The sequence below is a fragment of the Oncorhynchus kisutch genome, linkage group LG29 (assembly GCF_002021735.2).
Source record: "Oncorhynchus kisutch isolate 150728-3 linkage group LG29, Okis_V2, whole genome shotgun sequence".
In the NCBI taxonomy this organism is placed as follows: Eukaryota; Metazoa; Chordata; class Actinopteri; order Salmoniformes; family Salmonidae; genus Oncorhynchus; species Oncorhynchus kisutch.
Window position 1 is genome coordinate 22,530,711 of NC_034202.2, and position 26,281 is coordinate 22,556,991.

At 43.8% G+C, this 26,281-nt stretch overlaps 1 protein-coding gene across 2 annotated transcripts; it reads right to left on the bottom strand.

The window, feature by feature from the left end:
- Positions 1 to 360: 360 nt before the first annotated feature.
- Positions 361 to 26,103, bottom strand: LOC109873608 (ATP-dependent RNA helicase DQX1). 2 transcript variants are annotated; one of them, XM_031809313.1, is made up of 12 exons: positions 25,754 to 26,103; positions 13,756 to 14,142; positions 13,249 to 13,442; positions 12,493 to 12,934; positions 9,102 to 9,410; positions 7,217 to 7,316; positions 6,932 to 7,090; positions 6,138 to 6,329; positions 5,858 to 5,983; positions 5,544 to 5,734; positions 5,049 to 5,239; positions 361 to 1,426 (listed from the first exon to the last, which is right to left on the bottom strand). In XM_031809313.1, exons 2-12 carry the CDS (start codon positions 14,083 to 14,085, stop codon positions 1,210 to 1,212), a joined length of 2,451 nt encoding a protein of 816 aa, XP_031665173.1. In that variant the 5' UTR covers positions 14,086 to 14,142; positions 25,754 to 26,103; the 3' UTR covers positions 361 to 1,209. The 2 variants fall into 2 exon arrangements, with proteins under 2 accessions (XP_031665173.1, XP_031665172.1); XM_031809312.1 differs by having other exon boundaries at positions 5,544 to 5,983; positions 25,754 to 26,085.
- Positions 26,104 to 26,281: the final 178 nt, after the last annotated feature.

Sequence of the window (26,281 nt, forward strand, 5' to 3'; positions counted from 1 at the left end):
TCCCCATAGGAATGGCTGAATAAACCAGTGGTAACTAATTTCATTTTTTTAGGACTACAAACTGGCAAGCTCTTTTGCCATGAGGCATTTATAAGCCATTGAACAGCGGTATATCAACTATGCCATCGTATGGGAGGCCATTGAACAGCAGTAAATATGGCATATTTTACGAAACAAAATGTCTACTTTTATTATGCTATCCTAATGAACTTATTTCCCAAATTCCCCATGCTACTTGGGTGAGAAACCTGGATGCGATGTTTCACCAACCACAGATTGTCCCTCAATAATTGAAGGGCTGAATGTATAACATGAAGTAGTTAACCATTTCAAGCTTAAATTCAACAGATAAACCTTTCATTTCATGTTCAAAATATATTTAAAATATTTATTAGATAGAGGGAGGCTGACCCGACACCCTTGATTTACACACAAAATATTATATTATTTCAACACATTGGAAACCCACTAGCATACAAAGAACAACAGTAACAAAAACTGGATTCTAAAGCTCCATACAATGGTAGATCGCCCTGTTTAAACCTAACTGAGTCCTGCGAATCACATGTCCAGTCCACATCAAGTCAGCTTCTATGATTGGGCACTTCGACAGAGAGATCCTAGGTCAACCAATAGTTTCTACTGAAGAGATAGGTGCTGGTGCCACAATAGTCAAAAACACAAATTCCCTGGAAGTGACAGCATCAATGCCATACCTCACCAGTCATCATTGAAAGAATGCATGTCCACTTATTGACAGCTGACTGTCTCTTCAGTGAAGTATCAGGGACTCTTGCAGAATAGTCAACATTCATGGCAATATATAATTCCCAATATATATTACTTTGCATACCAGTATACAGTTTGTTTTATAGGAACTCTGTAGGTTCAGTCTGAAATTGCCCTTAACTCACACATTTTCATGTGCAAAAAAAAATAATGCATTTAATCTCATTTAAGAAAAATGTCACTAACACCTGTAGGTGAGCCCTTATTCACTCAGATTGAAACAACGGCCTCCATACAATGTTTTATGGCTGGATAGTGTACTGTACGTACTCTCCCTCAACAACTGTCCATGCAATAGTACAGTATAGATCTATGGTGTATTCCTGGTAAAACTTGAGAGTATCCTGCATAGTGCATCCAAGTCCCTTCTCTCAGGTTCTCCTCCCTTGGTTCTGCTTTTGGTTGCCCACACCATTCCCGTCACTGTATGACACACAGCTCAGTACTGTCTTGATTACGTGGATCTCCAGTCCTGTCTAAGTGTTCCTCAATGTGGCGTGTGTCATAGACTCCTTCTGGGCCCCTCTCCTGTACCTCCTCTGGGGGCAGCAGACTCTGTCTCAGCTCCATCAGAAGGTCCCGTCCCTCGCTGGACGGCAAGTTGCCTAGGTAGTACAGAGGGGCCAGCTCCACCAACCTGCACAGGAAACATTAATAGGCCAAGGTTACCAAAGTAGGTTATCAAAGTAATGCACTTAAATGCCTAGTTTACCTCAATGTAATGACATGTGCATATCTCAGAAGATTGCTATATCATATTGACCTGGTTCCAGAGAAGTTTAATGCTTCTCGTTGTGCGATCTGATCACAAAAGACAACCTGGTATGCACCACTATCCTCTGACAGATAGTACAGTTTACTGTTTATCAGAGGACTAGTATTCCAAAAGGAAGTAAAGACACTAGAGGTCGACCGATTATGATTTTTCAAATCCGATACCGATTATTGGAGGACCAAAAAAATCTGATGCCGATTAATCGGACAATTTGTATTTATTTATTTGTAATAATGACAATTACAACAATACATCAATAAAATCAATTTAGCCTCAAATAAATAATGAAACATGTTCAATTTGGTTTAAATAATGCAAAAACAGGGCCTCCCGGGTGGCGCAGTGGTTAAGGGCGCTGTACTGTAGCGCCAGCTGTGCCACCAGAGACCCTGGGTTCACGCCCAGGCTCTGTCGTAACCGGACGCGACCGGGACATCCGTGGGGCGACGCACAATTGGCCTAGCATCGTCCGGGTTAGGGAGGGGTTGGCCGGTAGGGATATCCTTGTCTCATCGCGCACCAGCGACTCCTGTGGTGGGCCGGGCGCAGTGCGCGCTAACCAAGGTTGCCAGGTGCACGGTGTTTCCTCCGACACATTGGTGCGGCTGGCTTCCGGGTTGGATGCGTGCTGTGTTAAGAAGCGGTGCGGTTGGGTTGTGTATCGGAGGACGCATGACTTTCAACCTTCGTCTCTCCCGAGCCCGTATGGGAGTTGTAGCGATGAGACAAGGTAGTAGCTACTAAACAATTGGATACCACGAAATTGGGGAGAAAACAGGGTAAAAAAAAAATACAAAAAATAATGCAAAAACAAAGTGTTGGAGAAGAAAGTAAAAGTGCAATATGTGCTATGTAAGAAAGCTAACGTTTAAGTTCCTTGCTCAGAACATATGAAAGCTGCTGGTTCCTTTTAACATGAGTCTTCAATATTCCCAGGTAAGAAGTTTTAGGTTGTAGTTATTATAGGAATGGGACTATTTCCCTCTATACCATTTGTATTTCATTAACCTTTGACTACTGGATGTTCTTATAGGCACTTTAGTATTGCCAGTGTAACAGTATAGCTTCCGTCCCTCTCCTCGCTCCTCCCTGGGCTCGAACCAGCAACACAACAACAGCCACCATCGAAGCAGCGTTACCCATGCAGAACAAGGGGAACAACTACTAGAAGGCTCAGAGCGAGTGACGTTTGAAATGCTATTAGCTCGCGCTAACTAGCTAGCCATTTCACTTCAGTTACACCAGCCTCATCTTGGGAGTTGATAGGCTTGAAGTCATACACAGTGCAATGCTTGACGCACAACGAAGAGCTGCTGGCAAAACGCACGAAAGTGCTGTTTTAATGAATGTTTACGCACCTGCTTCTGCCTAACACCGCTCAGTAAGATACTTAGATACTTGTATGCTCAGTCAGATTATATGCAACGCAGGACATGCTAGATAATATCTAGTAATATCATCAACCATGTGTAGTTAACTAGTGATTATGATTGATTGTTTTTTTATAAGTTTAATGCTAGCTAGCAACTTACCTTCACTTACTGCATTCGCGTAACAGCACTCATTGTGGAGTGCACGAGAGAGGTGGTTCGTTATTGCGTTGGACTAGTTAACTATAAGGTTGCAAGATTGGATCCCCAGAGCTGACAAGGTGAAAATCTGTCGTTCTGCCCCTGAACAAGGCAGTTAACCCACCGTTCCTAGGCCGCCATTGAAAATAAGAATGTGTTCTTAACAGACTTGCCTAGTTAAATATAGGTACACATTTTATTAAATTTTATTCAAATCATCGCCCCAAAATACCGATCTCCGAATGTTATGAAAACTTGAAAATCGGCCCTAATTAAAATCGGCCATTCCGATTAATCGGTCGACCTCTAAAAGACACCACTATGAGGATGTCCCAATGAAGTTCAGGGTTAGTGTACATTACACACTATCTACAGTTGAAGTCGGAAGTTTACATACATACATCTACATTTAAACTCAGTTTTTCACAATTCCTGACATTAAATCTTAGTAAAAATTCCCTGTCTTAGGTCAGTTAGGATCACCACTTTATTTTAAGAATGTGAAATGTCAGATTAATAGTAGAGAGAATGATTTATTTCAGCTTTTATATATTTCATCACATTCCCAGTGGGTCAGAAGTTTACATACACTCAATTAGTATTCGGTAGCATTGCCTTTAAATATTTTAACTTGAACGTTTTGGGTAGCCTTCCACAAGCTTCCCACAATAAGTTGGGTGAATTTTGGCCCATTCCTCCTGACAGAGCTGGTGTAACTGAGTCAGGTTTGTAGGCCTCCTTGCTCGCACACGTTTTTCAGTTCTGCTTACAAATGTTCTATAGGATTGAGGTCAGGGCTTTGTGATGGCCATTCCAATACCTTGACGTTGTTGTCCTTAAGCCATTTTGCCACAACTTTGGAAATATGCTTGGGGTCATTGTCCATTTGGAAGACCCATTTGCGACCAAGCTTTAACTTCTGAAAGACTGATGTCTTGAGAGGTTGCTTCAATATATCCACATAATTTTCCTCCCTCATGATACTATCTATTTTGTGAAGTGCACCAGTCCGTCCTGCAGCAAAGCACCCCCACAACATGATGCTGCCACCCCTGTGCTTCATGGTTGGGATGGTGTTCTTTTTATGGCGGTTTTGGAGCAGTGGCGCCTTCCTTGCTGAGTGGCCTTTCAGGTTATGTTGATATAGGACTCATTTTACTGTGGATATAGATACTTTTGTACCTGTTTTCGACAGAATCTTCACAAGGTCCCTTGCTGTTGTTCTGGGATTGATTTGCACTTTTCACATCAAAGTACGTTCATCTCAAGGAGACAGAACGCGTCTCCTTCCTGAATGGTATGACGGTTGTGTGGTCCCATGGTGTTTATACTTGCATACTATTGTTTGTACAGATGAACGTGGTACGTTTGGAGATCGAGGCATTTGGAGATTGCTCTCAAGGATGAACCAGACTTGTGGAGATCTACAAATTTTTTCTGAGGTCTTGGCTGATTTATTTTGATTTTCCCATGATGTCAAGCAAAGAGGCACTGAGTTTGAAGGTAGGCCTTGAAATACATCCACAGGTACACCTCAAATTGACTCAAATTATGTCTATTAGCCTAACAGAAACTTCTAAAGCCATGACACCATTTTCTGGAATTTTCCAAGCTGTTTAAAGGCACAGTCAACTTAGTGTATGTAAACTTCTGATCCATTGGAATTGTGATACAGTGAATTATAAGTGGAATAATCTGTCTGTAAACAATTGTTGTAAAAATTACTTGTGTCATGCACAAAGTAGATGTCCTAACCGACTTGCCAAAACTATAGTTTGTTAACAAGAAATTTGTGGAGTGGTTGAAAAACGAGTTTTAATGACTCCAACCAAAGTGTATGTAAACTTCCGACTTCAACTGTACATGGATTTTCTCAACAACAAAAGTGCACAAAACATTTTAGGGTTACTCACATGTGGGGGTGCACCTCGGAGGCGGTGCAGATGCAGTTGTCATGGGAGATGGTGAATTCGTGGTAGAGCACCCAGGAGGGGGGGTTGAGGCGCGGACGGCGACACAGATAGGAGGAGAAGGGGTGGAGGTGAGCCACGTGACGGTGAGTCAACAGGAGGTAGTTACCTGAGCCGTCCACATCATGAGCCACCTGAAAAAGAGAGGAGAGGGGAAGGGAGAAGATTAAATCAAATGAGATCGAGGGAAACAAATACAGAAAGGACTGGAGAGACTTGGGGGGGCGGCAAAAGACAGCGAGAGACACACCAGAATGGAAAGAGAGGAGAATGTGAACATTTTGACAGACAGTAAGAGAAGGACAAAGAGAGGAGAAAGAAATAGGGGGAGGATAGAGAGAAAGGTTAAGGTCTATATTTGTAGACAAAAACAAATGTTAGACACGTACCAACTAAATGACATCTTAAATGGAGAAGTGGACTGATGAGTCCTTTTACCTTGAGGAAGAACCCTGAGATGAGTGCACGCTTGATATTAGTGCAGTTGTCTTGGCAACCAAAGGAAGGAGGCGAGACGGGCAACTCTATTCGCTGCATCACCTCCAGCAGCTCTGCCCTGATCACCACAGCCAATCGTAATGCGGCGGGGTTCAGGAAGTTGGTAGTACACCAGGCATCATCCTCATTGTCTAAAATATTAATCAGAGAAACACACATATTAATATTCAAGGAGTAGAGATAGTATGAAATGCATGTCTGTTCCATGCCTATGTGTGTAGATCCATGAGTGTGTGTGTGATATATGGTCTCACGCTGTATGTAGGCGTTGTAGATGTTGATGAGGGTGAGGTGGTCTCCCTCGTTGTGCAACAGGGGGCGTCTGTGAGTGGCTGCTGCCTCCTCTCTCTGGGGTGTGGGGGTCACAAAGCAGGGGGAAGCTGGGAACACACACAGGTGGAGAATTTAAATGAAGTTAAGTTATAGAAACAAAACAAAGCAATATTCTGTAATGCATGTAAAAAGGGTTAGTAAAGGCTCATTTTACAGCCAGTACTAAGCACCTTGGACAGTGTATGTGTGTGCAGTGTGTACCTGTGAGCATGGCAGCGATGGTGAGCAGCTCGTTGACACAGTCAAACTCGCAGGCAGCGATGAGGGCCTTAGCCAGAGGGGGCTCCAGGGGCAGCTCTGACATAATGATGCCCACCTCAGATAGGTTCCCATCATCATCCAGTGCTGCCAGGTAGTCCAGGTCCTCTAGAGCCTGCATCAGAGCCTCTGGAGCTGGGGGGGGGGGGGGAGAGAGTGAATAAAACAGAGAGGGAGGGTTGAAGAAAGTGACAGATATGGAAAGATCTTATATTTTGCCTGATATCACAAAGTAGAAGACACCTAGTAAAAGCATGAATGCTACATGAATCCCATGAATGCAAGGCAGACCTGGGTTCAAATGCATTTAAAACAAATCTCAATACTTTTTTTACATACATTCAAAGTAAGTATTCAGATATATTTTATTTGAAAAGACAAGTAGTTGAATATTTTTATGTATTTGCAAATACACTTGGAAAGTATTTGAAAATACTCAAATACACTGAGTCAAATACATTTAAGCTAGGTATTAGAAAATAGTATTTGAAATAAGCATTTGAAAATACAATTGTGTAGACTATTTGGCTTTTACAAATAACCAATTCAAATACTGAAATAAAAGTACTTGTTTTTGTGCAGTGTAATTGAAAATAGTCAAATACAAAGAAAAAAGTATTTTAAATACCATATACTCAAAAACACACGTATTTGAACCCAGGTCTGGTTCAAGGTGCACTTTATTCATTCAAAGGAAACAGGGCTGAAATAGCTAGATGACGCACGGCCCTCCTTACCAGGCCTGTCTAGGAACTTGCACTGGCCCATGTCGGCGATGTCCAGCCTCTTGAGCAGCAGCACCAGGTGACTGAGGTTCTCCTCCACCACCCCCGGGCTGCGGGTCTCCGCCATGCCCTCCTCATACAGAGCCTGGGGGTACAGACGTAAACACAGACCTGTAGGGACAGGAGAGAGGGTTCAGAAGAATATGCAGGAAGGAGGAAATTAGTCCCGTAACAGCTTTGTATGTCCCTTCTGTCCACGATGATTTCTTACAACAGATTTGATTGACCTTAACCTACCTGGTTGGTCACCGTTTACCCTCTGCGTCCGCATGTCTGCCTGCTGCCGGCTGATGGGACGCAGGACCTGGGAGTCCGCTCTAATTTGAGGGTTGTAAACCTATGAGACGAAGGCAGGAAGAGTGGGAGGTTATGCATGGCACTGGGACTGGGTGCACCTCAATAGTCTATTGAGGTTATGCAGCATTGTGATTATTGTGGCCACACACAGAGATTCATACAAAGCTCGCCCTCCACATGGCAAATCTGACCGTAATTCCATCCTCCTGATTCCTGCTTACAAGCAAAAATTAAAGCAGGAAGCACCAGTAACTAGGTCAATAAAAAAGTGGTCCGATGAAGAAGATACTAAGCTACAGGACTGTTTTGCTATGGCATTGGCATTGAGGAGTACACCACATCTGTCATTGGCTTCAACAATAAGTGCATCGATGACGTCGTCCCCACAGTGACCGTACGTACATACCCCAACCAGAAGACATGGATTACAGACAGCCGCCGCACTGAGCTAAAGGCTAGAGCTGCCGCTTTCAAGGAGCGGGACTCTAACCCAGAAGCTTCTAAGAAATCCCGCTATGCCCTCGGACGAACCATCAAACAGGCAAAGCGTCAATACAGGACTAAGATCGAGTCGTACTACACCGGCTCTGACGCTCGTCGGATGTGGCAGGGCTTGCAAACCATTACAGACTACAAAGGGAAGCACAGCCGAGAGCTGCCCAGTGACACGAGCCTACCGGATGAGCTAAACTACTTCTATGCTCGCTTCAAGGCAAATAACACTGAAACATGCATGAGAGCACCAGCTGTACCGGAAGACTGTGTGATCATGTTCTCCGCAGCCGATGTGAATAAGATCTTTACACAGGTCAACATTCACAAGACCACAGGGCCAGACGGATTAACCTGGACGTGTACTGCGAGCATGCGCATACCTACTAGCAAGTGTCTTCACTGACATTTTCAACCTCTCCCTGTCCGAGTCTGTAATACCAACATGTTAACCTGTTGAGTGTAGGGGACAGTATTTTGATGTTTGGATGAAAAACATACCCAAATGAAACTGCCTATTTCTCAGGCCCAGAATCTAGAATATGTATAGAATTGTCAGATTAGGATAGAAAACACTCTAAAGTTTCCAAAACTGTCAAAATATTGTCTGTGAGTATAACAGAACTGATATTGCAGGCGAAAACCTGAGGGAAATCCAACCCGTTTTTTCCTGAAAGCTCTCTGTTCCATTGCCAGCCTTCGCTCCATTTAAAGGGATCTCAACCAGATTCCTTTTCCTATGGCTTCCCCATGGTGTGAACAGTCTTTAGACATATTTTTCCAAATAAAAGCCTGAAACTAAGTGAGAAAGATCACATCACGTCATTGTATGCCTGGGTGCCAGCAGCGTTTTGCATGCGCAACAGCTTGGAGCAGACATTTTCTCTATCTCTCCTATTGAAGAAGCTACAGTCCCGGTTGAAATATTATCGATTATATATTGTAAAAACAACCAGAGGATTGATTATAAAAAACGTTTGACATGTTTCTACAAACTTTAAGGATACTATTTGGAATTTTCGTCTGCCTGGTCGTGATGGCTTCAACTGTAGTCACTTTAATTTACTCTACCTACATGTACATACTACCTCAACTAACCGGTGCATATGGACTCTGTACCGACTCGGTTTATATTGTTATTTCTTAGTGCTGCTTTTTACTTACTTGTTACTTTTATCTCTTATTCTTATCCGTAATTATTGAAACTGCTAGGTCGGTTAGAGGCTCGTAGTAAGCATTTCATGTGACTAATAAAATTTGATATGTGCCCGCTGTGTAGGATAGTGCCACACATACTCCTCCTCCTTCCTATCTCTAATAAATGAGTACTCACTGTCTTGAGTTGCATGCCTGTGTCTATGACATAGCGGACTCCAGATAGAGAGAAGGAGGCCTCCCCCAGGGTGTCTGTGAGGATGACCCTGCGCCTCGCTCCCATCCCCGCCCCTATCCCTGGCCCTTCCAGTCCTTCAGACCCATTGGACCCCTCCGTGTCCCCAGAAGGCCCGTCTGGCTCAGCTTCATAGACGCGCTGGGTAGCCCCTCCGAGGCCTGCGTGGAGGTGCAGAACTCTGAGGGTCCCCAGCTGAGGGCTCAGGGCAACAGACTCCTTCTCCAGCAGAGAGCCACACTCGTCAATCTCCTAAGAGAGGAGGAGAGAGAAGAAAGGTTTGAGAATACATACTGTCCTATCCTGGGCACTTAGTCAACCTCTTGAGAAATGTTAAGTCCTGGCATTCTAAAGGTTGTCCAGCCATAAAAAAGTGAATGAGTGGACAAGTAGAGAGAGTAATATAAATGAAATGAAAACATGCTATTTAAGCTACCTACATGCAGTGAAATGTAGTGTGTAAGGTACACATGGTCCCAAATGCATCCACTCTTTCCTCTCTCCACTCTGCCCCTCCAAGGCTATCATTTTTTCCCTCCATATGGCAGGAGAGTGGGAGTGGCTACGCTAACCAGTTAAAGGGATTGCACATAGGGCACAGAGGGAATTTAAAGGGGAAGAGTGGAACCTTCTCATCTTTGCCCTTACCCCACCCACTGCCTCCTTGCCCTGGTAAAGTCTCCATACTTTGTAATGGCTTCTTCTACTTAAGCTAGCTAAACCAATGGGTTAACATTGTTTTAAAAAGTTACTAAATTATCTATTTGAGCGTATTGGGACCTCTGTCCCTGTGCCCATTCTACTTTCTCATGTTTCTCCCCCTCTCGCACCCTCCCTCTTTGTTTCCCTCTCCGTAAACAGACAGTGCTTATCTGTGTCCTTGTTTACTTTGTTTACAGTGAGTCTTAACCAGATCCGTCCTCCTGGCTAGCTAGCTAGCTCTGTGTTTTGCAGCCTTGGCATCAACTACTGTACTGAAGTCCTGGTCTGCCTCAGGATTTGAAACCATATCCAGGAATTAGGCGAGGAGCTAGGGTGTGGTGATGTTGACATAGTGGCAGTGTGTGTGAGAGAAGTGGATGTGAATATGATGGGGCTCTGTGCTCTCTCTCTGCACGGCATGTACAGTTGAAGTCAGAAGTTTACATACACCTTAGCCAAATACATTTAAACTCAGTTTTTCTCAATTCCTGACATTTAATCCTAGGAAAAATCCCCTGTTATAGGTCAGTTAGGATCACCACTTTATTTTAAGAATGTGAAATGTCAGATTAATAGTAGAGAGAATGATTTATTTCAGCTTTTATATCTTTCATCACATTCCCAGTGGGTCAGAAGTTTACATACACTTCATTAGTATTTGGTAGCATTGCCTTTAAATTGTTTAACTTGGGTAAAATGTTTTGGGTAGCCTTCCACAAGCTTCCCACAATAAGTTGGGTGAATTTTGGCCCATTCCTCCTGACAGAGCTGGTGTAACTGAGTCAGGTTTGTAGGCCTCCTTGCTCACACAAACTTTTCAGTTCTGCCCACACATTTTCTATAGGATTGAGGTCAAGGCTTTATGATGGCCACTCCAATTCCTTGACTTTGTTGTCCTTAAGCCATTTTGCCACAAGTTTGGAAGTATCCTTGGGGTCATTGTCCATTTGGAAGACCCATTTGCGACCAAGCTTTGACTGATGTCTTGAGATGTTGCTTCAATACAGCCACATCATTTTCCTTTCTCATGTAGACATCTATTTTGTGAAGTGCACCACTCCCTCCTGCAGCAAAGCTCACATATTCACACCCACTTCTCTCACACACACACTGCCACTATGTTATCACCACACCCTGTTGCTTCAATACCCCCACAACATGATGCTGCCACCCCCGTGCTTCACGGTTGGGATGGTGTTCTTCGGCTTGCAAGCCTCCCCTTTTTCCTTCAAACATAACGATGGTCATTATAGCCAAACAGTTCTATCAGACCAGATGACATTTCTCCAAAAAGTATGATCTTTGTCCCAATGTGCAGTTGCAAACCGTAGTCTAGCTTTTTTATGTTGGTTTTGGAGCAGTGGCTTCCTTGCTGAGTGGCCTTTCAGGTTATGTCGATATAGGATTCGTTCTACTGTGGATATGCATACTTTTGTACCTGTTTCCGGCAGCATCTTCACAAGGTACTTTGCTGTTGTTCTGGGAATGATTTGCACTTTTCGCACCAAAGTACGTTCAACTCTAAGAGACAGAACGCGTCTCCCTCAGTGATATGACGGCCGCATGGTCCCATGGTGTTTATACTTGCGTACTATTGTTTGTACAGATGAACGTGGTAAGTCAGGCGTTTGGAAATTGCTCCCAAGGATGAACCAGACTTGTGGTGGTCTACAATTATTTTCTGAGGTCTTGGCTGATTTCTTTGGATTTTCCCATGATGTCAAGCAAAGAGGCACTGAGTTTGAAGTTAGGCCTTGAAATACATCCACAGGTACACCTCCAATTGACTCAAATTATGTCAATTAGCCTATCAGAAGCTTCTAAAGCCATGACATAATTTTCTGGAATTTTCCAAGCTCTTTAAAGGCACAGTCAACTTAGTGCATGTAAACTTCTGACCCACTGGAATTGTGATAGAGTGAATTATAAGTGAAATAATCTGTCTGTAAACAATTGTTGGAAAAATGACTTGTGTTATGCACAAAGTAGATGTCCTAACCGACTTGCCAAAACTATAGTTTGTTAACAAGAAATTTGTGGAGTGGTTGAAAAACGAGTTTTAATGACTCCAACCTAAGTGTATGTAAACTTCCAACTTCAACTGTATGTGTATTCTGGATGCGTTAAACAGGACACCTGACCCACACTGGTGCCATTCAGTAGTCTAAGATTACAGTGCCCCTGTTTCTCTGTCCCCAGGGTGAGAGGCAACAACAGACAAGGAAGATGGCATTAAGAAACAACACAGTTCAATAGGGATTTACATGTAGAAGGAAGTCTAGCAGAAACTGACAAGAAGAGGTGGGATAGAAAGGAAGGTAATTTAGCAGACACTTTATCCAAAACGACTTACATTTAACTCATAATATATTCATATACTGTGTGGCCCGTGAGGTAAAATAATACCACAAGTCTGCTGTTGCATGCACCAACTAATCCTAACTAACTCGACCCAAAGTAACCCACTTAGCCTTCTGAACCATTTCTGCGTTACCAGCAGTAGGACTACTGGGCATCTATTGTCTAATGACATGATAAGACTAAAAACTGCCCCAGTAGTTGATGAGACTAGCTATATATATTTAGTATAATGTGTGTGTGTGTGTGTGTGTGTGTGTGTGTGCGCATCTACCTGGGCACTGGAGAGAAAGACCATGACATCCCCTTCCTCTCCCCTGCGGTGGAGATCCAACACCATGTAACATGCCGCTGCCGCAGACTCCCTCCCTCCAGGATCCCTGTACACCGTTTCCACGACAACCGGTGCCCTCCTCCTTGTCTCTGTGTAGGGTGTATCTCTGGCGGGCCGGTCGTCATCCGCGACAGGCTCATCCAGCGTTAGAACCGGAACTCCCTCACCCAGGAAGGTGGCGAGGCTGGAGGCAAGGGAGGGGTCGGTGAGGAGGACCACACGGAGGTCGTCGGGGCGCTGGCAGCACACGTCCAGCAGCAAGCCCAGAAGGACGTCGGAGGGCACAGTGCGCTCCTGGACCTCATCCACCACCAGCACCCCATACTGACGCAGCAGGGGGTCCGACATCATCTCCCCCAGGAGCAGTGAGTCACTGACGAACCTGAGAGAGGGAGGGGGGAGAGAGAGGGCGAAGGGGGGGGGGGGGGGATCAGGGAGAGAAACGACCCCATCCCTTAATCCTATTGTCTTGCACTGTTGTAAACCTCAGAGGAGGAAACAAGAACTACAATATTCTTTCCCAGGTCGGGGAGAGCTTAAAGAGGGTGGATAAATGAGATCAAAGAAGATGAGTACGAAACGTGCCATCAGATTGGGTGGTGTGTGTGTACCCAAGCTTGAACCAATGTAGTATGTGTGTGTACATACACATGCGCCAATGTTCATGCACACCTGGGTGTCTACATCTCTCCTCACCTAAGTAGTGTATCAGGGGTACAGCCATCGTCGTGGGGGACCCAGTAGCCCACCTCCAGGCCCAGACTCAGGTCCATCTCATCAGCCACCCTGAGGGCCAGACTCGCTGCAGCCACAGCATAGGGCTGGGAACAGCACACCAAGCCCTGAGAGAAGTCATGGGACAGGGCATACTCCACACACCACTGGGGCACCTGGGAGAGAGAAAGAGGTAGACTAAGTGAGAGACTGATATGCACACAAAGTCAGTGTGTATAGCATGATAGCCTGTGTGCTTAGTTGCTTGAGTTAGTTCAGCGGTCTGTCTATCTTCAGTGTCTGAATATTGTGTACATTTGGAGGGTCCCTAGCCATATGTGTGTACGAGTGTGAATGTGTGCATCCTATGCCTACCTGTATGTTTGGCATGTTTCCCCACCTTTGCTTTCTCTGGGCTCTTCATCACCAGTGCTAATGTGTGTGCCTATACCTGTGTGCGTGTTTGTATGTGCTTTACATGCCTCTTACCTGTGTGCTCTTGCCTGTGCCACTGGGGGCACTGACCACCACCATGCTGTGCGTCTCCAGGTGCTCCAGCAGGCGGTACTTGAGGCTCCACAAGGGAAGCGTTTTCCTCTCCTCCAGCAGAGAGTAGTAGCGTGACGAGAAGGGCAAGCCATCATACGGGTTCACCTCCAGGTCCCCCAGGCCCCCCTCCTCCCCCTCTCCATCCCCCATCTCATCCTCTAGGTCCCCGGACAGTAGAGAGGACATGGAGAGAGAGTCTAGGGCAGAGGAGGGGCGGAGGGTGGGGGGGGACGTTGTCAAGGGGGTGGCCACAGAGGGTGACGACATCATCGCAGGGTGGGTTTGGGAGAGGGGATGAGGGGTGGTAAGTGAGTGACTGGAGATTACCTGGAAAGAGGATCAGAGAAGAGATGCTGTTGTGTTGAAAGTTGTATAGCAAGTTTTAGATTTCACCCAACTTAGTTGATTGACCCCTGTCACTGAAGGAAATGTAATATACAGTATCAGTCAAACGTTTGGACACACCACCTCATTCCAGAATTTTTTAAATATTTTTTTAAACTATTTTCTACAGAAATAACATATATGGGATCATGTAGTAACCAAAACAAACAAATCAAAATATATTTTATATTTGAGATTCTTCAAAGTAGCCAGCCTTTGCCTTGATGACAGCTTTGCACACTCTTGGCATTCCCTCAACCAGCTTGATGAGGTAGTCACCTGGAATACATTCAAATTAAAAGGTGCCTTGTTAAAAGTTCATTTGTGGAATTTCTTTCCTTCTTAATGCGTTTCAGCCAATCAGTTGTTTTGTGACAAGGTAGGGGGGTATACAGAAGATAGCCATATTTGGTAAAAGACCAAGTCCATATTATGGCGAGAACTGCTGAAATAAGCAAAGAGATACAACAGTCTATCATTACTTTAAGACATGAAGGTCAGTCAATCCGAAAAGTGTCTAAAACGTTGAAAATTTCTTCAAGTGCAGTCGCAAAAACCATCAAGCGCTATGATGAAACTGGCTCTCATGAGGACTGCCACAGGAAAGGAATACCCAGAGTTACCTCTGCTGCAGAGGATACGTTTATTAGAGTTAACTGCACCTCAGATTGCAGCCCAAAGAAATGCTTCACTGAGTTCAACAGACACATCTCAACATTAACTGTTCAAAGGAGACTGCGTGAATCAGGCCTTCATGGTGGAATTGCTGCAAAGAAACCACTACTAAAGGACACCAATAAGAAGAAGAGACTTGCTTGGGCCAAGAAACACAAGCACTGGACATTAGACCGGTGGAAATCTGTCCTTTGGTCTGATGAGTCCAAATTTGAGATGTTTGGTTCCAACCGCTGTGTCTTGTGAGATGCAGAGTAGGTGAACGGATTATCTTTTCATGTGTGGTTCCCACCATGAAACATGGAGGAGGAGGGGTGATGGTGCTTTGCTGGTGACACTGTCTGTGATTTATTTAGAATTCAAAGCACACTTAACCAGCATGGCTACCACAGCATTCTGCAGCTATACGCCATCCCATCTGGTTTGCGCTTAGTGGGACTATCATTTGTTTTTCAACAGGACAATGACCCAACACACCTCCAGGCTGTGTAAGGGCTATTTGACCAAGAAGGAGAGTGAATAAGATGTATAAACTGAAGGTAGAAGTCTAAGTGTTTTTTTATTATTTTACTGCAATTGGGGGAAGGGTGGTAGGGTTTGCGGGGAATAATAAAGGTATATTCAAAAAAAAAGTACAGTGGGGCAAAAAAGTATTTAGTCAGCCACCAATTGTGCATGTTCTCCCACTTAAAAAGATGAGAGAGGCCTGTAATTTTCATCATAGGTACACTTCAACTATGACAGACAAAATTACAAAAAATAAATCCAGAAAATCACATTGTAGGATTTTTTATGAATTTATTTGCAAATTATGGTGGAAAATAAGTATTTGGTCACCTACAAACAAGCAAGACTTCTGGCTCTCACAGACCTGTGACTTCTTCTTTAAGAGGCTCCTTTGTCCTCCACTCGTTACCTGTATTAATGGCACCGGTTTGAACTTGTTATCAGTATAAAAGACACCTGTCCACAACCTCAAACAGTCACACTCCAAACTCCACTATGGCCAAGACCAAAGAGCTGTCAAAGGACACCAGAAACAAAATTGTAGACCTGCACCAGGCTGGGAAGACTGAATCTGCATTAAGTAAGCAGCTTGGTTTGAAGAAATCAACTGTGGGAGCAATTATTAGGAAATGGAAGACATACAAGACCACTGATAATCTCCCTCGATCTGGGGCTCCACACAAGATCTCACCCCGTGGGGTCAAAATGATCACAAGAACGGTGAGCAAAAATCCCAGAACCACACGGGGGGACCTAGTGAATGACCTGCAGAGAGCTGGGACCAAAATAACAAAGCCTACCAACAGTAACGCTACGCTGCCAGGGACTCAAATCCTGCAGTGCCAGACGTGTCCCCCTGCTTAAGCCAGTACATGAAACCAAAATATAACTTTTTGGTAAAAACTCAACTCATCGTGTTTGGAGGACAAAGAATGCTGAGTTGCATCCAAAGAACACCATACCTACTGTGAAGAATGGGGGTGGAAATATCATGCTTTGGGGCTGTTTTTCTGCAAAGGGACCAGGACGACTGATCCGTGTAAAGGAAAGAATGAATGGGGCCATGTATCGTGAGATTTTGAGTGAAAACGCACTTCCATCAGCAAGGGCATTGAAGGTGAAACGTGGATGGGTCTTTCAGCATGACAATGATCCCAAACACACAGCCTGGGCAACGAAGGAGTGGCTTCGTAAGAAGCATTTCAAGATCCTGGAGTGGCCTAGCCAGTCTCCAGAAACATCACTGCTCTAGAGGAGATCTGCATGGAGGAATGGGCCAAAATACCAGCAACAGTGTGTGAAAACCTTGTGAAGACTTACAGAAAACGTTTGACCTCTGTCATTACCAACAAAGGGTATATAACAAAGTATTGAGAAAACATTTGTTATTGACCAAATACCTATTTTCCACCATAATTTGCTAATCAATTCATTAAAAATCCTACAATGTGATTTTCTGGATTTTTTTTTTTAATTGTCTGTCATCAAATCAAATCAAATCAAATTTATTTATATAGCCCTTCGTACATCAGCTGATATCTCAAAGTGCTGTACAGAAACCCAGCCTAAAACCCCAAACAGCAAGCAATGCAGGTGGAGAAGCACGTCATAGTTGAAGTGTACCTATGATGAAAATTACAGGCCTCTCTCATCTTTTTAAGTGGGAGAACTTGCATAATTGGTGGCTGACTAAATACTTTTTTGCCCCACTGTATGTATATCTATATAGGTATATATATATATATACATACACGTACATATATATATATATATATATATATATATATATATGTACGTGTATGTATATGGATATATATATTTACCAAAAAAAGATGGGGGATTGGAAATTATGCAGACAATTACATTGATGGAAGCAACAATCTTTCCGCAATATTAAGCTGATCCACCCCTATAGAAAAAAGAGAGAAAAAAGAAGGAGAGTGATGGAGTGCTGCATCAGATGCTCTGGCCTCTACAATCACCCGACCTCAACCCAACCGCAGAGTGAAGGGAAAGCAGCCAACAAGCGCTTAGCATATGGGGGAACTTATTCAAAATGGTTGGAAAAGCATTCAAGCTGAAGCTGGTTGAGAGAATGCCAAGATTGTGCAAAGCTGTCATCAAGGCAAAGGGTGGCTACTTTGACAAATCTCAAATATAAAATATATTATGATTTGTTTAACACTTTTTTGGTTACTGCATGATTCCATATGTGGTTTTGATGTAAAGAAAAACACTTGAATGAGTAGGTTTTTCCAAACTCTTGACTGGTATTGTATATCATATGTTACTTCAAAAATATGTATGATTCTGAGAGAGAAAGTTTGATGTAGTGTCAACCTTGACTAAATACGTATATAGTAACAGTTGTGCTATACAGAGTGCATCATTTCTAGTGTAGTCACTGAAGGCCTAGGAAGTCAGACAGCTTCAGTCAGAAAGCACAGAGCAGCTGTAGCTCTGTACAGCAGCTGTGGGCCTGTGCTATCCCATTCACTCCTGGAATGTCTGCATTTGCCCAGTAGGCATTTAGCAATACACATAAGACCATTATCACACACACACACACAACACAGACTTGCACTTACTGACACATGTAATCACTTATGGTTAACAACCACTCTAGACTGAGGCTGTCTTTGTACATTCACAAGAAATCTCAGAAAAAATGGTATAAGAGTAACTTCACTAAAATGATGGATAAAATAATTGATATGACTTTAAGATGGATGGGATGGGTACAATATGAATATACTGCATGAAATAAGTAGGCTACGGTTCTTACATAAGGTAATAAGAGCTTGGGTATATTTTGTAATGGGTACACATCAATTGTTATGTTAACAAACAGAAGTGGCAAGAGATTTGGCCTAGCTACACTATATACACAAAAATATGTGAACACCCCTTTAAATTAGTCGATTTGGCCATTTCAGCCACAACCATTACTGACACACACACAGTCATGCAATCTCCATAGACAAACATTGGCAGTAGGATGGCCTTACTGAAGAGCTCAGTGACTTTCAATGTGGCACCCTCATAACCTTTCAAACAAGTCAGTTTGTCAAATTTCTGCTCTGCTAGAGCTGCCCCAGTCAACTGTAACAGGCTGACTACACCACTCGGGTCGCGTGTGCGAGCATTGCAAAATACATTTAGAAATCTATGTTATTCAATTATTGCACCCACACTGCTCGCGTGCACCAACGAGCGTCTGCGTTGCCAAGAGCTAAAATAGAATTCAGTTCCATTTCTGACGCAGATCGCGCTGCAAGTTCTGCCTCTCCCATCTCCTCATTGGTTTATAGAAGCAGGCACCCACGTGCCATCTCCTCATTGGTTATACCCAGTGGGTGACTGAAAGACGAATGAAGCCAGTGGCGGTAATGCACCCAATTTATGAAAGTTTCCAATCGCAATATAAAGTCAAGAGAAGAAAAAGCCTGGAAGGAGGAGAGATGACCAGAAACGATTCAGTTGACCGTTTTATGTGTGGATTAATTGGCAGAGTAGAGGACCTTGTGCATTTCAGGTAAAATTACAACTCAATGTTTATATCCCAGGACAAATTAGCTAGCAACAGCAAGCTAGCTAAAAAGTACAAATTAGCTAGCAAGTGCAAGCTAGCTAGCTATATTGCCATAAATGTTTCATGCTTTTCGACCTGTCCCCAAATTAATACAATTGGTTCAGTGTTTGTTTTGATATTTTAACCTACGTGTCATGATCGCATTTGGTGTGGGGGGACAAAATATATTTATGCACGATGGCGCATACGCACAGCCGGTTTGGGTTCCGTGTAAGTGCTGTTATTGTGAAGTGAGCTGAGATATGGCGGGGCTTTACTTAGCAAAGACTTATAGACAACCTGGAGCCAGTGGGTTTGGCAACAGATATGTAGCGAGGGCCAGCAAACGAGAGCATACAGGTCGCAGTGGTGGGTAGTATATGGGGCTTTGGTAATAAAATGGATGGCACTGTGATAGACTACACCCAGTTTGCTGAGTAGAATGTTGGGGGCTTGAGTGAAGCATGAGTAAAGGATGCTTTGTTTGCGAAATAGGAAGCCGAATCTAGATTACATTTTCAATTGGAGATGCTTAATGTCTGGAAGGAGAGATTACAGTGTAACCAGACACCTAGGTATTTGTAGTTGTCCACATATTCTAAGTCAGAACTGTCCAGAGTAGGGATGACAGTTGGGTGGGAGGGTGCGGGCAGCAATCGGAGAGCATGTACTTCGTTTTACTAGCATTTAAAAGCAGTTGGAGGCCACGGAAGGAGTCTTGTATGGCGTTGAAGCTCATTTGGAGGTTTGTTAGCAGTGTCCAAAGAATGGCCAGATGTATACAGAATGGTGTTGTCTGCGTAGAGGTAGATCAGAGAACCACCAGCAGCAAGAGCGACATCATTGACATATATAGAGAAAAGAGTTGGCCTGAGAATTGAACCCTGTGGCACCCCCATGGAGAATGCCAGAGGTCCGGACAACAGGCCCTCCGATTAGACACACTGAACTCTGTCTGAGAAGTAGTTGGTGAACCAGGCGAGGCAGTCATTTGAGAAGCCAAGGCTATTGAGTCTGCCGATAAGAATGCGGTGATTGACAGAGTCGAAAGCCTTGGCCAGGTCGATGAAGACGGCTGCACAGTACTGTCTTTTATCGATGGTGGTTATATTGTTTAGGACCTTGAGCATGGCTGAGGTGTTGCTGCAGGGGTGCTGAGATGTTGGCCAGGGTAGGGGTAGCCAGGTGGAAAGCATTGCCAGCCGTGGAAAAATACTTATTGAAATGATTGATTATCGTAGATGTATCGGTGGTGACAGTGTTTCCAATCCTCAGTGCAGTGGGCCGCTGGGAGGAGGTGCTCTTATTCTCCATGGACCTTACAGTGACCCAAAACTTTTGGGAATTAGTGCTACAGAAAGCAAATTTCTGTTTGAAAGAGCTAGCCTTTGCTTTCCTAACTGACTGAGTATATTGGTTCCTGATTTCCCTGAAAAGTTGCATATCGCGGCAGCTATTCGATGTTAATGCAGAATGCCAAAGGATGTTTTTGAGTTGGTCAAGGGCAGTCAAGTCTGGGGTGAACCAAGGGCTATATCTGTTCTTAGTTCTACATTTTTTTAATGGGGCATGCTTATTTAAGATGGAGAGGAAAGCACTTTTGAAGAGCAACCAGGCATCCTCTACTGATGGGATGAGGTCAATATCCTTCTAGGATACCCAGGTCAGGTTGATTAGAAAGGCCTCCTGGTTGAAGTGAGATTTAAAAAATAATACAAGTATATACAAAATATATATGAAGAAAAACAATATATACAAGGGACGGGACAAGACAATCAAAACAGACATCCCCACTGCTACGCCATCTTGGAAAGAAGACGGGAGGATGATTAGTTCGTCATAAATGATGACTCACCCAAACACAGTAGGGAACAATGAGGGCTAAGGATTTATAAAATAACAAATATTAATAATTATTTTCAATGATGTTCTGATTTAATCTCTTCAGTTTTTGTTAGAAAAGGAAAGTGTTAACATCGAATATTAAAAAAAATATCCAATCAGGATTTTTCTTGGGTGGTCCCTGGGGAGATAAATCTACCTAGCTAAGTCAGCCATTGGCTAGGCCATCAGATGCTTGATATAAGGCATCTGCCATTCAACTGTGCTATAGCAAAATTTTGGAGTGATGGTGGAATCCACCAATCACATTGGCCTGTAATGAGTGGGACCATTTTTCCAAAAATGTATGGAAACATCTGCCTTCTTGAACAGGCCACTGTACAATAGCAAGAAGTTACGTTTTTTGCAATGGGAAGTACTAGTTTCAATTGGGTAATGCTTAGCCTAATGGTTGTGTTTTTGAATTCTTATGATTGGGACCTACTAGCTTATTTTGTCCGAGTGAATGAACTGCTTATCCTTTATTAAAGTGATCAGTGATTCCATGACAATGTACAGTGCCTTGGGAATGTGAAAATATATTTTTTTTAAGTGTTTGCTAATTGATAACAAATTCAAAACAGAAATACGTTGTTTATTTAAGTATTTAAGTATTCAGACCCTTTGCTATGAGAATCGAAATTGAGCATCCTGTTTCCATTGATCATCCTTGAGATGTTTCTACAACTTGATTGGAGTCCCCCTGTTGTAAATTCAATTGATTGGACATGATTTAGAAAGGCACACACCTGTCTATATAAGGTCTCCTGTCACACCCTGACATTAGTTATCTTTGTTTTCTTTATTATTTGGTTAGGTCAGGGTGTGACAAGGGTGGTTTGTGTAGTTTTTGTATTGTCAAGGGTTTTTTGTATGTTTATGGATTTTTCCTGGTCTAGGTATTTATATATGTCTATGGTTGCCTAGATTGGTTCTCAATCAGAAGCAGCTGTTTATCGTTGTCTCTGATTGGGGACCATATTTAGGTAGCCATATTCCTTGGATAGTTTATGGGTTGTTATTCTATGTTTAGTTGCCTGTTTGCACATACAGCGTCACGGTTCGTTTTGTTGTTTTGTATAGTTTTGTTCAGTGTTCGTTCTTTTCATTAAAAGAGTTATGTACGCTTATCACGCTGCGCCTTGGTCTCCTCATTATGACGACCGTGACAGTCCCACAGTTGACACTGCATGTCAGAGCAAAAACCAAGTCATGAGGTCAAAGGATTTGTCCTTTAAAGCTCCGAGATAGGATAGTGTCGAGGCACAGATCTGGTGAAGGGTACCAAAAAATGTCTGCAGCATTGACGATCCTCAAGAACACAATGGCCTCATTCATTCTTAAATGGAAGAAGTTTGGAATCACAAAGACTCTTCCTAGAGCTGGCCGCCCAGCCAAACTGAGCAATCGGGGGAGAAGGGCCTTGGTCAGGGAGGTGACCAAGAACCCGATGGACACTGTGATAGAGCTCTAGAGTTCCTCTATCGAGATGGGAGAACCTTCCAGAAAGACAACCATCTCTGCAGCACTCCACCAATCAGGCCTTTATGTTAGAGTGGCCAGATGGAAGTCATTCCTCAGTAAAAGGCACATGACAGCCAGCTTGGAGTTTGCCAAAAGGCACCTAAAGGACTCTTAGACCATGAGAAACAAGATTATCTGATCTGATGAAACCAAGATTCAACTTTTTGGCCTGAATGCCAAGCATCACGTCTGGAGGAAACTTGGCACCATCGAGGGAAAGATGAATGGAGCAAAGTACAGAGAGATCCTTGATGAAAACCTGCTCCAGAGCGCTCAGGACCTCACACTGGGGAGAAGGTTCACCTTCCAACGGGACAACGACCCTAAGCACACAAAGACAATTCAGGAATGACTTCGGGACAAATCTCTGAATGTCCTTGAATAGCCCATCCAGAACCTGAACTTGAACCTGATCGAACATCTCTGGGAAGACCTGAAAATAGCTGTGCAGCAACACTCCCCATCCGACCTGACAGAGCTTGAGAGGATCTGCAGAGAAGATTGAGAGAAACTCTACAAATACAGGTGTACCAAGCTTGTAGCGTCATACCCAAGAAGACTCTAGGCTGTAATTGCTGCCAAAGGTGCTTCAACAAAGTACTGAGTAAAGGGTTTCAGTTTTTTTTATTTGTAATAAACTTGCAAAAAATATATAAAAACCTCTTTTTGATTTGTCATTATGGGGTATTGCTTTGATGCACCTGTACTGACCTCACCTTCTGGATGATAGTGGGGAGAAAAGGCCGTGACTTGGATGGTTACCTTTGCTTTCTTGGGTACAGGAACAATGGTGGACATCTTGAAGCATGTGGGGACAGCAGACTGGGATAGGGAGAGGTGAATGTCCGTAAATACTCAAGCCAGTTGGTCTGCGCATGCTCTGAGGACACGGCTAGGGATACCGTCTGGGCCGGCAGCCTTGCGAGGGTTAACATGCTTAAACGTCTTACTCACGTTGGCCAATAAGAACGAGAGCCCACAGTCCTTGGTTATGGGCCACCTTCGGTGGCACGGAGTTGTCCTCAAAGTTGGTGAAGAAGGTGTTTAGCTTGTCGGGGAGTAAGACGTCAGTGTCCGCGATGTGGCTGGTTTTCCCGATGTGGCTGGTAATCCGTGATTGTCTGGAGTCTCGTGTCTAAGCCATTGAATTGCGACTCCACTTTGTCACTGTACTGACGTTTTGCCTTTTTGATTGCCTTACGTAGGGCATAACTACACTGTATGTATTCAACCATATTCCCATTCATCTTACCATGGTTAAATGCTGTGGTTCGCGCTTTCAGTTTTGTGCGAAGGCTGCCATCTATCCACAGATTTGGTTTGGGTAGGTTTTAATAGTCACAGTGGGAACAACTACCGTATCCACTTCCTGATGAACTTAGTCACCGTGTCAGTGTAAACGGCAATGTTATTCTCAGAAGCAAGCCGGAACATATCCCAGTCCTCGTGATCAATACAATCTTGATGCATGGATTCCGATTAGTCAGACCAGCATTAAATAGACCTTAGCAAGGCTACTTCCTGTTTGAGTTTCTGCCTACAGGAAGGAAGGAGCAGAATGGAGTCGTGGTCTTATTTGCCAAAGGGAGGGTGGGGGAGGGACTTGTAGCCTTCACGGAAGGGAGAGTAACAAGGGTCGAGAGTTTTTGAAGTGCGAGTACTACAGGCAATGTGTTGATAGAACTTTGGTAGTATTTCCCTCAAATTTGCTTTCTCACCAGCTATAATAAATGCAGCCTCAGGATATGTGGTTTCCAGATTGCACAAAGTCCAGAGTAGTTCCGTGAAGGCCGTTGTGGTATCGGCTTGAGGGGGAATATACACGGCTGTGACTATAACTGAAGAGAATTCTATTGGGAGGTAATACGGTCTGCATTTGATTATGAAGTATTCTAGGTCGGGTGAACAAAAGGTATTGAGTTCCTGTATGTTATCACAATCACACCATGAGTAGTTAATCATGATCAATCATACACCTCAACCTTTCTTCCTCCCAGAGTTTTATATAATAATAATAATGCTAAGTTTGTTAGATGCTAGAAGCAGAGCTGCCATGTCTGTCGCGCCAGCTTCACCATCTGGCAGTCCGATGGACTAATCTGGGTTTGGTGGATGCCAGGAGAACGCTACCTGGCCCAATGCATAGTGCCAACTGTAAAGTTTGGTGGAGGAGGAATAATGGTCTGGGGCTGTTATTCATGGGTCCGGCTAGGCCCCTTAGTTCCAGTGAGGAAAAATCTTAACGCTACAGCATACAAAGACATTCTAGACGATCTGTGCTTCCAACTTTGTGGCAACAGTTTGGGGAAGGCCCTTTTCTGTTTCAGCATGACAATGCCCCCGTGCACAAAGCAAGGTTCATAAAGAAATGGTTTGTCGAGATCGGCATGGAAGAACTTGACTGGCCTGCGCAGAGCCCTGACCTCAACAAACACCTTTTGGAAGAATTGGAACGCCGAATGCAAGCCAGGCCTAATCGCCTAACCACAGTACCCAACCTCACTAATGCTCTGGTGGCTGAATGGAAGCAAGTCTCCGCAGCAATGTTCCAACATCTAGTGGAAAGCCTTCCCAGAAGAGTGAAGGCTGTTATAGCAGCGAAGGGGGGGGATCAACTCCATATCAATGCCCATGATTTTGGAATGAGATGTTGGATGAGCAGGTGTCCACATACACTACATGACCAAAGGATCTTCTGATCCATGGTTACCTGCAACTCGCCTATGTTTAATGAGCACACTGACATAGGCCTGCATACAAAAACAAAGTATACACAGGGGTTATATTGGCTATGGGGAAAACATTGGAGCTCATCTCATAAGGTGAGTCCATCCATGGGGAAAGAGAGGGGGGGGGGGGGGGTGGTGTTGTTCAACATCATGTGGGAATCACGTGGGAGGGGTCTAATGTCAGCTTGGAGTTTACAGTAGACAATAAGAAACAGCACTGGATGCATGACATCACGTGTTGTAACCATGTTATAACGTTAGCAAACAATGACTCGTTTTTTTACATCTATTATTTACTATCATGCAAACAAAATCATTGTAATATTGGCATGTAGCCGATTTGGGATTATGTTCAAATGCATCACAACTGTATGGCCATGACAATATATAAGACTGATCTTTATACTGTTTTTGGTAATGAGAAACTACGGATGACGATACCTGTATCAGTCAACTCACAATAACTACAATAACTCCCCCTGCCTTCGTTCTCTTCTTTCCTTATATGCCCCCTTTCCTGCCCACCTCGAGTCCAGTAGGCCTATATCGACCTGCCAGGAACTACGTGTCAGCTGACAGTCACACACGCACGATAGGAGGTAAATATAATGAAGATCACTGGGAGAGTCGAAAACAACCACGTAGACAAATGCCATTGGCATCTTACCTTCGACACATTTCTCTGGAGTCTCCTAAAATCCCCACCAAGGCGCGGGATATCCAGCAAAACAATATAACCCGCTGAGCTGTCAGTGAAACGTTCTACTGCTCACTGTAGTTGCACACACATTTCATGGAAGAGACAATATGCGGATACAATGTTTCATTTTTTTGCAACCATTCACAGATTCTCTCTTCGCTTCTTCTCTGCCTCTGGTTTCTCCGTAACCGTTGACATTAATTAATAAAATAGAGCTCGTCGTCCGCTGTTGATCTATCGAATCGCTTGCCTGGCTAAGCAAACTCCTTGCTCCGGTCAAACGATTCGCCACGCCCACAGACGTTAGTTTCTGAAGAATGTTGTGAACATAGAGCCACAGAGTTTCTAAACCCAGATGCGCAACATCGCAAGACTTCCGGTAACGCTTGAGAAACAGACCAAACAGACCATTTGCGGTTTGATAAGTCAATGAGAGAAGTGATAGGGTATTCGTTAGTTGTGAATTTTCTCGAAATCTAAAGTCACAACCTAAAT